The 13,812-nt window shown below is 33.5% G+C and overlaps 4 protein-coding genes across 5 annotated transcripts in view; 1 reads left to right on the top strand and 3 right to left on the bottom strand.

Moving 5' to 3' along the window:
* The window catches only part of LOC105678932 (midasin), a 96,346-nt gene extending 90,144 nt beyond the window's left edge, over positions 1 to 6,202 (bottom strand). The window contains exons 1-5 of the mRNA XM_067350904.1: positions 5,865 to 6,202; positions 5,177 to 5,412; positions 4,168 to 4,416; positions 2,991 to 4,042; positions 18 to 2,810 (exon numbers count right to left, since the gene is read on the bottom strand). Coding sequence (XP_067207005.1) covers positions 18 to 2,810; positions 2,991 to 4,042; positions 4,168 to 4,416; positions 5,177 to 5,412; positions 5,865 to 5,936 — 4,402 coding nt within the window. The 5' untranslated portion in view covers positions 5,937 to 6,202. The remainder of the gene's footprint in view (positions 1 to 17; positions 2,811 to 2,990; positions 4,043 to 4,167; positions 4,417 to 5,176; positions 5,413 to 5,864) is intronic.
* A 510-nt stretch (positions 6,203 to 6,712) lies between these two features.
* LOC105678931 (proteasome assembly chaperone 4-like) lies at positions 6,713 to 7,111 on the bottom strand. Its single transcript, XM_012378657.1, has one exon. It carries the CDS (start codon positions 7,109 to 7,111, stop codon positions 6,713 to 6,715), a length of 399 nt encoding a protein of 132 aa, XP_012234080.1.
* Positions 7,112 to 7,788: 677 nt separating this feature from the next.
* On the top strand, positions 7,789 to 9,311 carry LOC105678994 (MKI67 FHA domain-interacting nucleolar phosphoprotein). The gene is made up of 4 exons (XM_012378761.2): positions 7,789 to 8,017; positions 8,325 to 8,519; positions 8,629 to 8,737; positions 8,815 to 9,311. The coding sequence occupies exons 1-4, from the start codon at positions 7,880 to 7,882 to the stop codon at positions 9,057 to 9,059; spliced, it is 687 nt and encodes a 228-aa protein (XP_012234184.1). The 5' UTR covers positions 7,789 to 7,879; the 3' UTR covers positions 9,060 to 9,311.
* Positions 9,016 to 13,128, bottom strand: btn (buttonless). 2 transcript variants are annotated; one of them, XM_012378760.2, is made up of 5 exons: positions 12,822 to 13,128; positions 12,228 to 12,567; positions 11,589 to 11,899; positions 9,440 to 9,597; positions 9,016 to 9,375 (listed from the first exon to the last, which is right to left on the bottom strand). In XM_012378760.2, the coding sequence occupies exons 2-5, from the start codon at positions 12,506 to 12,508 to the stop codon at positions 9,289 to 9,291; spliced, it is 837 nt and encodes a 278-aa protein (XP_012234183.1). In that variant the 5' UTR covers positions 12,509 to 12,567; positions 12,822 to 13,128; the 3' UTR covers positions 9,016 to 9,288. The 2 variants fall into 2 exon arrangements, with proteins under 2 accessions (XP_012234183.1, XP_012234182.1); XM_012378759.2 differs by having other exon boundaries at positions 12,228 to 13,128.
* Between the last annotated feature and the right edge of the window lie 684 nt (positions 13,129 to 13,812).

Raw genomic sequence — 13,812 nt, forward strand, 5'->3', positions numbered from 1 at the left:
GTCTCTCTCGTACTTACCCAATAATGAATTTAATCTCTCCAAAACGCTATCGTCAGCCAGCGAAATTTCATCGGCTAAGAATAGATCGCCGTTGCGCATAGCGTTTATCAGAGGGCCGTCCACCCATTCAAAGAGTCGTTGATCATCCTCAACATGTTCTCGCACGGGTCGCAGATTTCCCAGGAAATCGGACGACTCGGTATGCATGTGGCTGTTCACGCTATGCATAGTTTGTCCATTAATAGCGGCAATAAGCTGACAGATTGTAGTTTTGCCTCCGCCAGTCTCTCCGACTAGCAACACCGGCTCCTTGAATTGACAGGATTTTTTCACTAATACCGCCATTCTGCGCATATGATAAGTCCACACAATATGGTCGAAGCCCGGGACGCTGTTGTTCAAAATTTTCTCCAATATATGCCTCGTTACAGGTGAAGTCTTATCGTTCAAAGTGAACAAGCTATCAGGATCCACGTCTCTCTTCAAATGCTTTTTTATCACTTGTCTTATTTGGTCCGCTTCTTCCGCTTTGCGAACTTTAGCCGCGAGAACGAGGTAGCCCTCGTCCGCTAGATGTTGACGCCAATCGTACAGTTTGCCCACGTCGTCCGCCAGTCTATATCTCTCGCCCCAACGAAACAGATCTCGCAACGTTATAAATCCTTTTTTGCCAGCAAAAGCCGCTGTACTTTTACGCCTTATCTGAAGATCCGTCATCACGTTAATTATTTCCTTGCAATACGATTCGGGCATGCTGCATCTTTTGCCGAGTATTATCTGCAGTTCGTTCGGTGGTATCTCATCGAAATGTAATTCTACAAATCGATTTCTGAACGCACGAGATAAAATTTTTCGACCGCCGTAAAGTCCGGGAGGATTCTGCGTCGCAAACAGCATAAAATATCTATGCGCTTTCACAACTTCATGCGTCTCAGGTATGAATAATTCTCTATTGTCGTCCAGAACTCGATTTAAAGCCTCCAGGACGTCGCTCGGGGCTAAATTTAACTCATCCAAAATAATCCAGTGTCCTTTGCGCATCGCATCAACTAAAATACCTTCCTTAAACACCAATTTTCCAGTCTCGTCCGCCATGTAACTCCCGATGTACTCTTGTAAATCTGTATGCTCGTGATTGTTTATTCGAACACAAACGTGTCCCGTGATTTTCGCCAAATATGTGATCAAACTAGTCTTTCCCACCGACGTGTCGCCTTGTAGTAAAACTGGAATTTTACCAATTGACACCACTCTTACCAAGTCCTTCAAATTTCTTCGAACAGAATCAGTTAGTATGTAGTTGCTAGGTGTTTCAGGCGTTAAGTGTCCTTGCGGAACCCAATAACCTTCGACCTGGATGTACTCTTCTCCAGGACATTGTGGCTTCGAAATGGGAGTGTTAAGGATTGCTTTGACGTTCTTATTATTCAGGATAGCCTTCACGATCATTTTCTGCACGATCGGATACGAGTTGTAGTCCAACTGCGTTAAGAAACTTAGAGAGAATGCTTCATAGAGGGACCTCAAGCTGTTGCCGCAAGGATTTGATGCGGAGATGTACAGTGCGCGACACAGCGTCCTCAAACTATAATGCGGTTTGTGTGCTGTGCCGTCGAACAGCGTACTTATAGCTTGTTCCCTCACATTCAAGTAGAAATTTACGATTGCCTCGTGTATATTCAATGACAGATTCTGGCTCTCTAAATAAGAACTCACCAGCAATCGAAGATCTGGCTTTTGGATCAACTCGTCGATGTAGAATTCGGTGAATCGGTTTCTCAGGCCAACCGGCAGGTCTTTCTTGCCGACATCTGTGGCCGGATTCATACAGGCAAATATCGTGAAGTCGGGATGTCTCTTCACAGGCTCTTCATCTCCGCGTTCAAGCAACGGCAGTGATTCCGAGGAACCCTCCAGCAAACCAGAAAGGCATTGCAGCGTCTCCGCGTTCGCCAGATTGATCTCATCCAGGAGAACCCAATAGCCATTACGCAAAGCTTTGATCAAACTGCCTTCTATAAACGAAAAGGCCAGCGCGTTCTTCACTTGAACTCTCAGCTTATCTAATTTTTCCTGCATTCTCTCCCATTTTCGTAGCATGTCTATTTTGATTTGAGCCTCGTTATCATTGATATACTTCTGCCGAATTTTTTTATCTTGTTCCAAATATTTTGATACGTCTTTCTGTAATGTAACTTGATCATCTTCGAAATATTTTTTGCACTTGTCTCTCAATTTTTTCACAGCGCAGAGCGTAATGTGCCTCATCACTTCAATAAGAGACTTCCACTTTTGTTCTTGGTAAAACAGACCGATATGCTTCAAAACCAACTTGTTTCGCGATTCGACCACAAAAAAATTGCGAAACATGAACTCGAACTCCTCTCGAATCGGCCGGATCAAAAATTTCAAATCAACCGGTTTATAGCCGCCTAATAAATCCGCACTTTCGCTCTGCTGGTTCATATTTATTATCGTCAGCTTATAACCAGTACTTTTCGCCAAATATTGTACCGAACTCGTCTTTCCGGTACCAGTCTCGCCGACCAGTAGCACAGGTTCCTTTTGCATGACACAGCTGGCTATGCGCTCTAGCAAGCATGCGGAAGGTCTTGTAAAAAAGAATCTGGTATTGTCTCTCTCAAATGTCACATATTCCGCTTTTTTGCGAGTTAACTTTGCTCTGCCCGATATTAGAACATTAGGAAGCAAAGATATAGAAGGCTTATGTAAGTCACAGAAGTATTCCGCTTTGGTCTTTACAATGCCTAGTTTTTCAGCCACTGCTATCGCCAAGTTTAATCGTTGCACTATAAAAAGACAATTAATGATACAATCAAAACTGCTTTAAGTAAAATTATCTTACATAATGTTCAATTATATAGAAAAGTAAATAAAAAATACAAATTTATTATGTAAATACTGATAAAAAATTGTTGTGTATATATATATCTTGATATAATAGAAGAAGTAGCTATTGAAAAACGCACCTTGATTAGGAACAGAACAACAAAAGATGTCTAAAGCATCCTGATATATCTTTAACGCAGAATCCGGCGATGATACGTCAAAATTGACGATAGCTCTGGAACACCACTTTATCAAATCACGTGTTGACGTCTGGCGTCCAATTTTTAGAGACAATGTAGCATCATTTGCGCTACTTTCATCGTGATCTCCTACGGAAAACAGCAAGAACACATCCACTATTCTAGTAGCAATCGTACTTAATGGGCGAAAAATTGTTTGTACTATAGTGACTAATTCATTCTTGGATAGCGGCTCTACGTTTAGACACAGCCAATGTTTCTGCAATAAACTCGAAGATCCTGTGACATGTCTCTGAATGCCTGTAGCAGACATCATCAATTGTTGAGTGACAAACAACTGGAATCCACTATTGGTGTAAATAGTCTCGCGATAGCCGGGCACACAAAGGGTTCCTGTTTCTATTAAATTACTAAGAACGCTGGCCACGTCCAGAGCAGCACTATCTATGTCTTCCAAAAGCAACCATTTGCCAGCAACAACCGCTTGCGTCAAAACACCCGGTTGCCAAACAAATTCGCCAGGCACATCGGTACATCTGTACATTCCCAATAACATCTTCGAGTCAGTCTGATCTCCCAACTGTACTTTGACAAAGTTTGACATATCATGTCCGGTAACTCTAGCTAAATATTCCACCAGAGCGGTTTTGCCACAGCCGACTGGTCCTTGCAAACAAATACACTTCCTAGAGCCAACGGCTATAGCCAGATTTTGTAAATTTTTTCTTGTAGAAGTGACTGGTAATAAACCATAAGTTGTCTGATTTTTGCTAGAAATTGGTAGCAAAATATCACCAACAGATACAATAGATGAAATATTCTTAATTGTATCTTTCATTGATTTAAAGTTCGCACAAGCAATTTGAGTATTTATATTCTTGTTTTCATAATCAGTCAGAAATTTTTCAAAGTTTGGAATGAATTGTTGTGCGAGGCACAGTCTTCTTGCTTCTGACATATCCAAAATTATTGCTAAGCATTTCAAGGCAATCCTGAAAACAAATTAGTAAATTTTTTATTTTAAAGCAATAAGAAAAATATAATTAGAACTTTCTTAGATACACTGCTTATCATTTTTTAAAAAGAAAGCTTCTATTAATACATTTGTTATATTTACCACTTCACTCTGTCATCTGCATTTGTTAAATACGTGTACAATTTAAACCAATGCCATTTGCGTACAAAATAATTGACGGCTGACTGCAAAATATTGTGACATGCAATAACAATGTTATAGTCAGATACTTCTGAAATACTATATAATAATTGTTTTTTATTTCGTTTTTTTGGGGGTGCATTGAAGTAAAAATATGCATCGAGAGACTCATATGGTGCTGGATTAACATCAAAGTAACGTAAAACAAATCTGAAACGAATAAATATTATTATACAAAATTAATCTATTAGTACAGCAATGTTATATATATCCTTATTATATATTATATATAATCTTATATATCTTATGTATCTTATACAGGATGTATAAGATAAAAACTGGTGGTACAAATAAGAAGGGGATGATTTTACATAAAAAAATAAGTTAAAAATGTAGAATGAAAATTTTTTATATAAAGTTTTGTTTTCCAGAAAAACAACTTTGAATATTTGTCAAGTAGGCGTGCATTCAACTGTCTCAATAGAAGAACTCACTATATTATTTCTGCATTTGTTTTTATAAACATTGTCGATGACAGGATTCCTTTTGTATCAATTTCTAGTAACTTTGTCAACAATAAATCAGTCTCTATCATTCTATCGATATAATTATATATAGTAATCGGAAATTTACAGATATGATTTGTATCCTCAAAATACCCTTTTGATATTGGTAATGTTTGAAAACACAAATGCATGCAGAGATAACATATAGTGAGCCTTGTTGAAACCAGGCATAATTAAGTACATACGTGTTTGATAAATATTCAAAGTTTTTCTGGAAAACAAAACCTTATACACAAGATTTTTGTTCTACATTTTTAACTTATTTTTTTCATGTAAAATCATCCTCTTCACACTTGTACTATCAGTTTCCAGACACCTAGTATATGTTATTAGGAATCTTATATATCTCATTAGAAATTTTATATATCTTAAGACAAGCATATATTACTGTAATAAATACATACACTAGTAAATCTTGATTAAAATTAACAAGCATGCCTAAGATGACACAGTTTAATCTATGAATATTATTTCTATCACTTAATGGATATGATAATATATCATTTTCAAGTATCGCCATTGAAATAAGTGCTGGTAATAATTCAGGAAAACAATCAGCCACATCTTTTATACACTCTGGTTGCATCAAAAATTCACATAATATTTCCAAAATTCTGTCAGGTTCGAGTTTATCAAGTTCCTATATAAAAAGAATTAAAAAAATTAATTTCATGTTTACTAATGTTTAACACATTTTACACGGCGTGTACTACCAGTGGCCCAGACTGAACTTCCCTATTCAGGCTGCTTAATATTTTGAGTATAAACAAATACATTATCATAAAACATTTCGTAATTAATTTTTTTTTGTTTTACACTGCATTTTGTAAAATGTTTCTTTATTTTAATAATAACACATTTTTCAATCTTAACTTTATTATAATATCTACGTTTTGAACTCAAACAAATACGCTAGCATAAGGCCATCGACGGTACACGTGGTCTGAATGAAAAAGAATGCAAAAACGGCTCGGCACAGAACATTGACATATAATTCGATAAAAAGAAAATGAATAGATAATATATTGAAAGAAATATGCAACAATTAAAAGAACTGTAAACTAAAGCAATATTTAAAATAATAACATTTACCCCAGAAGACGAGAATCTCTGTTTATATTTTTCATTTCGCTCACAAAAAATTAACAAATTTTTATCAAACATTGCAAGCAATTATATCTAAAAATCTCGATTAATTATTTAAAAAGTCAAGATACGGTATAACGACAACGTAGTTATAATAGGTTATAATTCACATAGGACAACACGTGGTCACTACACGCCATACTCGAAATAAGTGCCAATAAGTGTAGAAACTTGCAGGCTGTTGCAAATAGGTAATGCTCGTAAAGCCGAGAGCACAAGCTTTTACATAAAGCATAACGCATAAGCATAAGGAAATTGATTGGTCTATATATAAGCATAAGCAAATGCATAAGGAAATGGACCAATCAATTTCCTTATGCTTATGCGTTATGCTTTATGCAAAAGTCTGTGCTCCGGCCATAACCCTCGTAACTCCTCTCTTGGAAAAGTGGAGACAGCTTTCTGCGCCACCATACAGCGGAAATTAAGAACTAACAGTAAAGGAGCGCGCAATTCAAAAATGTATATATATCATTGAGCTATATACATACTGCAGTTATATAGCTTAATGGCCTAACTTATCAAAAACAAAATGAGTATATTATATAGCAAAAAAGAAAGAATATTAAAACATAGTTTTTAGGCATAACGTCAGAGAGATGGAATAAAAAGTCAAAATAATCAGTGCTTATGGAGATAGTGATTATTCTAATATTGTAATTTGTCGATAATCAAGATTGTTCACATTTTTTTTTACAAATTTTTATTAATAAAATTATACAACAGCAAGTATTAATCATATAAAAAAATTTCTTTAAATATCTTGGAAAAAAATTTGTTTAACATTTTCAAAGTCAAAAGCTCAATAGATCTGCATGTGTTTTGAATTCTTCTTGGATTCTCCTTTCGATTCCTGGCAATATTATATTGTCTGCTGTTACATTAAAGCTAACATATACCGGCTTTCCGAGCTTTAGGCTCAATCTCTTAGCCATGTTCATTGATGTAGCATCTGCTGTGGCACCCATAATCTTAGTTGTAATAGGTTGTCTCTCAAAATTTGATACGAGAGCAAGTGATAGATCTTCCATGTTGGGATTGTTACAATCTCCTATCCACAAATACAAACAATCTTCCATCTTTATAATTTGACAATTAATAGTCACATCACTGACTTTGGCAGTAAAATTATGAAACTTAAAACTGCATGGTAATAGTTCCTCTTCAGTTTTCTGTTCAGTTGTATTTGCCATCCTTTATTTTGGTCCTTCCAAATTATCTACAAATAATTATATAATTTTTAAATTAAATTAAGTTAAGTTATTAAAAATAAAAATATAATTGCAGATCTAAGCGAATCATCTAAACAATATATATTGATACTTTAATACATTATTTATTCTTCAAACTTTTTAAAGCATAGTAAAATGTTATATTTTATCTTATAGCAAATAATACACAAATTTATTATGATATAAGGAATATTTTAGTAGAAATTTAAATTTGAGAGTGAATTACATTAATAACAAAATGTAAACAGCCAAGTAACCAACAAATAAAGTTTGATTTATTACCTTGCGTTTCAAGTAGGTGAAGTATATAAAATTTGGACGGCTTCCAAATCGAACTATTACTTATCGTTACTTATCGTTATTTATGTTCAATCGTAAAATATAGTTCTTGAAATTTATAGTTCTCTCTTTCTATAACCTGTTTTAACCAATGTTAATATTTTTAACCTCACATTGCCATCGTGTGTTGTACGCTTGAGTGCGCTTGAACCTGCTTGAGCCACTTGAACGTTCTAAAAATTGCGTTTAGAAAACACTAAGATTGAATATGATTGCTTATGGTATTGGTACGATACTTGTAGATCTACCAATCAGATTCTGAATGGAGTTGTTCACTTCATTATTGGTTTCTGAACACAGTGACAGTCTATGCAGTGTCTCTTTTTATAACCTCTTTATGGCGATTACACGTGCCAGTATAGTTGTGTGTTGTTTTGATTGCTAAACAAGATGAAAACGAAAAAAGAAGATGTGAAATCCAAGAAGTCACTTCTAAATAAAACTGCTGATAATAAGAAAAAAATTCCGAGGCCAAAAGCAGGTGCCAGTCTCGAAAAAGCTGTAGAAAATGTGAAGCAAATATTTAAGGTTAGGTATATTTTTTAACAAACAGTTTGTATGAAACTATTTCTAACATTCTTATTAAATTTTTGTGATATTTTTTACGTATCAGATTATTTTGTTACATATTTATGTCTATAAATACATATCACTTTGGTCATATGACTGTTTTGTAGGTTAACGTAATAATTGTAATATTATTTTATCTTTATAGCTGTTTTAAAAAATATCACTATTTTAATCAAAGTTTTAATAATAATTTTATTAGAAATTAGTTATTTAATTAGAAATTTAATTAATATTCATCTATCAATGAGTGTTTTTTTTTGTAAAGGAAAAAGAAGAATCTACCTTCAAGAAAAAGATAAGAACTTCAAATCAATCTAAGCAAGTTAATGTACAAAAATCAAAATCTAAAGGAATAGTGTATGTGGGTCACTTACCTCATGGCTTTTATGAAGAACAAATGAAGGATTATTTTCAACAATTCGGGAATGTAACAAGAGTAAGAGTGTCAAGATCTAAAAAAGTATGTATTAATATATATATTATGTATCAATATATATATTATTTTAAGTGCTCTATCCATATAATAATCTATAATCATCCAGTAACAAATTATTAAATTTTATTTGTAGACTGGAAAAAGCCGTGGCTATGGCTATGTTGAATTTTTTCATTCAGAGGTTGCTAAAGTTGCAGCAGAGTCTATGAACAATTATCTCATGTGTGGTCGGTTATTAAAAGGTATTGTTGATTTAAAATTACATTATTGCATTAATTAGTTAGTTTTTCTTTACTTATATGGCGCATGTAATTTTTAGCTAAATATATTCCACCTGAAAATCAGCATTCTGGATTCTTCTCGGGATTAAATTGGTCAGAAGATAAGTATCCTAAATTAAAAAATAGGAAAAAAGCAATACGGAATCTAAACCGTGTTCAACATATTGGAAAACATGAGACATATGTTAAAAGAACGCTCAGCAAACTTTCCATGTTAGAAAGTAAACTGCAAAAACAGGGAATTAGCATAAAATTTCAACCCGCTGATGTACTCAAAACGTGATATGTAGGCTTTTTTTTTAGCTTTTAAGCATTTCATTTATTCATACTGAATAAACAATAGGAGTTTATCTACGTAACTAATACATGTTTCTATAATACCTAACATAACATTGAACTTTTTAAATATATAAATTTCTAAGGTTTCTATGAATGATTTCCATTACTGTAAACCATAATGTACAATTACCTCTAAGTGGTATATATTGAATCATTGACATTGAAGAAATATATCAAACAGTGGTTGCTTCTTGTACATTGGCTGTACTTCCTTTTGTTCGTTTCCATTTCATACGTCTGTTTTGAAACCATACTTTCACCTGTAAAAATACAATTATGTAATGAAAGAATATGAAAGTTCTAATTCAATTAGTTATAATATACCTGACGTTCTGTCAAATCCAGCGCTACAGCGATTTCGTAACGGCGCAAACGTGTCAAATAATTACTATGCGCGAATTCGCATTCGAGGTGTCGAACCTGTTGTTTCGTAAACGCAGTTCTCTCTTTTCGTGGCTTTTCACTTGTCCTCTTTGTTGTTTCTGTAATCGATAAATGATAAAAAAAATTATAGCTATGTATTGTTCAAATTATAAAAATTCTGGTATTCTGTATAAGATGTATTTTCTATACGGGAAAAAATATGCTTCTACTTTTCATTTTATTCAACAATTTCTCCATTTTTCTCTTCTTTTTTCCAAAATTTGCATATATTTTCAGTAAACACAAGCTAACAGTAACATAACGTCAATGTTATAATTTCCCACTTAACAATGTAACTGCAATATAACATGTCTTGTACGTAACAATTATGTTGTTGAGTGGGAAATTGTAACATTAATGTTATGTTACTGTTACTTTGTGTTTACTGGGTTATTATTTAAAATATTTATCTATGCAATATGTCTATACGAAATAATTTTGTATACACTCACAATTTTTAAGTTTAAGAGTTCTCTTTACACTTGTATCAATGAAAATTATGAAAACTAATAACTTATTATTCTTATGTTTTAAACAATAAATGTTCAATACAAAAGGCGCAATACAATTTGAAAAAAAGAAATAACTTTATGTTATTTCTTGGACACTCTCTCGTGCTAGAAGACTAGTCCAGTTTCCTTTTAGATAATGACATAACGCGCTCATCATCCGGTCCGATCTCTCTTTCTTGCTGCGCGACTTTCCGCATTTTGCGGCTCGTCGCAGCGGCTGCTTTTTGTTGCCGGTCAGATGAAAATAACCATGCGTATGATGCGTCAGTGCGTATTGCACCGACGCATCCATCCGTTTGTCGCTTGCGAAACCCGCTTTCTCTAAAAGCACAACTTCTATCGTATGGCGACACGTGGTCATGTGAGAAGCGATAAGCTCTCTTTCTCGAGGCTCTTTGCCTTGCTTCCGTGCCGCTATCTCATCTCTAATTGTTAGCTGACGTCAATCGCGAGATCTTTCGTAGCCCGCGGCTTGTATCGATGATTACTACTGAGACAGTTACGCGATACAATAGATTGGAATAGTAAAATGCGTTCTGAATTGTATTTTGACCAATTTACAACTTCAGTGACTGCACTGATTGATGTATGTGATATACATCATACAATATATGATGTCATAAATTAGAGCATTTTATTGATTTAAAAAGGAGTGTCAAAAACTTCTAAATAAAAATATTTAAAAAATAGAATACTTATCACAAAGTCACTTTGACAATAATATTGATTCACAATATTTAAAATGAAAAAATTAGCTGACTTTATTAATTTGGATTGTGAACTTATTTTTATCTGTATCATAATATTTTTCCTGTTAGTTAAATATTAAATATTTATCTGAGTTAAATAATTATCTTAATTAAATATTGATTAAATATGAATAATTTCAATTCAACGATATCAAAGCTCAAAAGATATCAAAGCTTCATTAAATCAAAATTATTTTGACTTAAAAGATTAATTTGCTATTTGATAAATTAAGCAGTAGAGAGAACACATAAAATAGTATAATGACGAGAGACACAACACGACGTTTATTACACGAGATATGTGCGTACCAGCTCGATGCCGTTAGACATTCAATAAATATTTAGGTTGCACTGGGCCTATTATGACCACATTGGCGACACTAAAGACATAAACCTTCCAACTGTTATCAATGTTTTACGTCAGAAATCTATTGAAACTACAATTCTAAATGTTCCAAGTTAATTTATTACACACAGCTGTGCATAATTATAAAAATTTCTATGATAACGATTTAGATAATTGTGCTAAAATTATTTTTAGAAAATTGAGAAAAACTGTCCTGAATAAATGCTATGCTCACATATAATTTATACATTTTGATATATATTATTATAAATTGTCTGTTAATTTCATCATATCTCACATTAAAATTATTTTTCAAGATATTATAATGAATTTGTTTTTGAGCAATTGATAGTTTTTAACAAAATTTTCGATATATAATTTTAAATTTATATTATTTTATAAAAAGTATTTTTTTAAGTGCTAATTACAAAGTCATATGTTACCTCGTTCTCGTTGATGCGGACGTGTGGTTTCCCCTAAGATTAAATTCACATAATTTTTATTATGTTGTGGATCTTGCCAGGATTGATACTTGTTCTCCTGCTCGCAATCTATAATCGTATTTTGCAAATGAGGCATTTCCCAAGCGCGAAACATCATCCCTGTGTTTGTCGTGGTTGTTACCCGGCGATTTTGATTATTTTCGTATAAGAAATCTTCCGATTTATTCGGAGATCTCATATCCTCTTTATCGTTTAGTTGATCAATCATTGAATAACAATCTGCAGTATCTTGTTGCGAATACTGTTCCCATCTGAAATGAAATATTGCAATAATATTGCACAGCAAAGTTTACATTGCAATAATTTACCTGATTTTATAATTTGATTGAGAAATCACACATAAACATTGTTTTAAATAAGCAGCAAGTTGCAATAGCAAGAATTTAAAAAATGCCATTTATATTACCACGCTATGCTATAAAAAAGAACGTTACAAATTCTTTCTTTAAAGATTTCGTGTTGCAGATATTGTATTTGAATGCTAAAGCCTAAAATACTTAAATATTGATACAAATATGATACGAGCAAATGTTAATTTCCTTCCGTATCAATATTTTTTCATAAAATATGTACGCTTACCTGCACATATGATAATTTTGATTGGTGTCTTGAAAAAAATTCGTGATATGAGGTGGAGGGAATAAACGAGCGGTATCATCGGTTGTAGCGTCGAATCCATTACAAGAATTCGATGGGTTGCTCCATGACCACCTGTGATGCCAAGGTGTCTCGCAACCTGTTGCTGATCTCGTGCTCTGCCCTTCCATTTGAAGAGATGATGGTGTCGGCGGTGTCGGTGGTAATTCAAAATGATCAGATATCCGATGACTGTTCGCAATCGTATCTTTTGTCCACGACATAGCAATAAAGGTACTAACAGTTTTAATGCATATATAAACGCAGATTTTTTATCGAGTCTCTGCAAATTAGCAATTTGCGGAATTAGTCTATAAGTATTAGCAAAAGAAAATAGCGTAAAACAATTAAGTTTGTGATAGTCTTTCAAATATTATTGATTTGCATCATTTTCTCCCTTTGTTCTTCTATTTTTTAAATTTTTTATTTAAGAAGAGAAAGCAGAAGAGTGTTAGTTCATGTATTTATCTCAATCCTGAAAATTTCTTGGTCAAACGTTATTATTGAATTTTTAAAAACTTAAGTAATAATAATCACTTCTTTATATCTTCTTGCTCTCGGTTTTATCTGTCCGGATAAAATTCCAAAATTGTGTTAAAAGACAATTCAAAATAATAACTTTAAATGGATCACTTAATGTAATATCTGTCAGCTGTCACTGCATCTTGTTCATTATTCAAGAAAATCACATAATAGAGCACAGGTTCACCATAGGATCACTTTACGCGCGACTCGGTGCGAATTGTGTTAGCGCCCACTCGGAAATGTCAAATGAGCACATGTGACGGCATGTCATAGGGTCGCGAGAGCATCATGGAAAACGTCGGACGACAGTCGTAGGAGTAGGGCCACTCGGAGGCTCCGGAATCTTTTTCTATGTTTCTCTCGGCTTTTTGGCCAATCCCCAAACATGAATCGTTTCTCGTAGCCAAAGTGACTGGTCGGTGTTCGCGAAAGAATTCGAAATGGTGACACACGAAGGCGGTCGTCGAGTTTTTTGCTTTTCGGCTGTACACCATTTGCTGGAAGTTATGAGTTTTAGAAGACGCATGGAATGTTGTTTTCGCAGTTTATTTCATTTGCGAACTGCTGAATTTGTAGTAATGTGTTTCCATGGATGTGAAATTTTTGATGGGATAAATAGATAATTAGAAATATGTTAAAGATAATTACATATATATTCCAAAACTCATTTTAAATATCTAAAACACATGATAAAATTAAAATACATCCTAAAATGTACTTCAGATAACTGTTGCATTTATTAAAATTTTTAAATATTTTCACAGTCGCTTAAAACGAAATAAACTAAATTAAACCTAGTGAAAATTGAAACATTTACTTATTATATTAATTTATTTAGTCATTACATCATTTGCTGGAATTAAATTTGACCCGTCACCCTAATAATTAAAGTGTTATTTAAAAGTACCTCCCATTTTGAAATAGAATACTAACTTCCGACAACACACGTGTCCAAGTATATTGAAAAGGAAGAAATAATTCGCTTCGGCTGACAAAAATGTTA

This window comes from Linepithema humile, chromosome 3 (assembly GCF_040581485.1).
Source record: "Linepithema humile isolate Giens D197 chromosome 3, Lhum_UNIL_v1.0, whole genome shotgun sequence".
Lineage (NCBI taxonomy): Eukaryota > Metazoa > Arthropoda > Insecta > Hymenoptera > Formicidae > Linepithema > Linepithema humile.

What these genes read in the sequence shown, in the direction of transcription:
- btn (XM_012378760.2), bottom strand. Translation starts at nt 12,508, where the DNA reads ATGTCGTGGACAAAAGATACGATTGCGAACAGTCATCGGATATCTGAT. An exon ending in CAAAATTATCATATGTGCAG is followed by an intron (nt 11,900 to 12,227) that starts GTAAGCGTACAT and finishes ATTTCATTTCAG; the next exon opens with ATGGGAACAGTATTCGCAAC. An exon ending in TCCGCATCAACGAGAACGAG is followed by an intron (nt 9,598 to 11,588) that starts GTAACATATGAC and finishes TATCGATTACAG; the next exon opens with AAACAACAAAGAGGACAAGT.
- LOC105678994 (XM_012378761.2), top strand. Translation starts at nt 7,880, where the DNA reads ATGAAAACGAAAAAAGAAGATGTGAAATCCAAGAAGTCACTTCTAAAT. An exon ending in ATGTGAAGCAAATATTTAAG is followed by an intron (nt 8,018 to 8,324) that starts GTTAGGTATATT and finishes TTTTTTGTAAAG; the next exon opens with GAAAAAGAAGAATCTACCTT. An exon ending in GAGTGTCAAGATCTAAAAAA is followed by an intron (nt 8,520 to 8,628) that starts GTATGTATTAAT and finishes TTTTATTTGTAG; the next exon opens with ACTGGAAAAAGCCGTGGCTA.
- LOC105678931 (XM_012378657.1), bottom strand. Translation starts at nt 7,111, where the DNA reads ATGGCAAATACAACTGAACAGAAAACTGAAGAGGAACTATTACCATGC.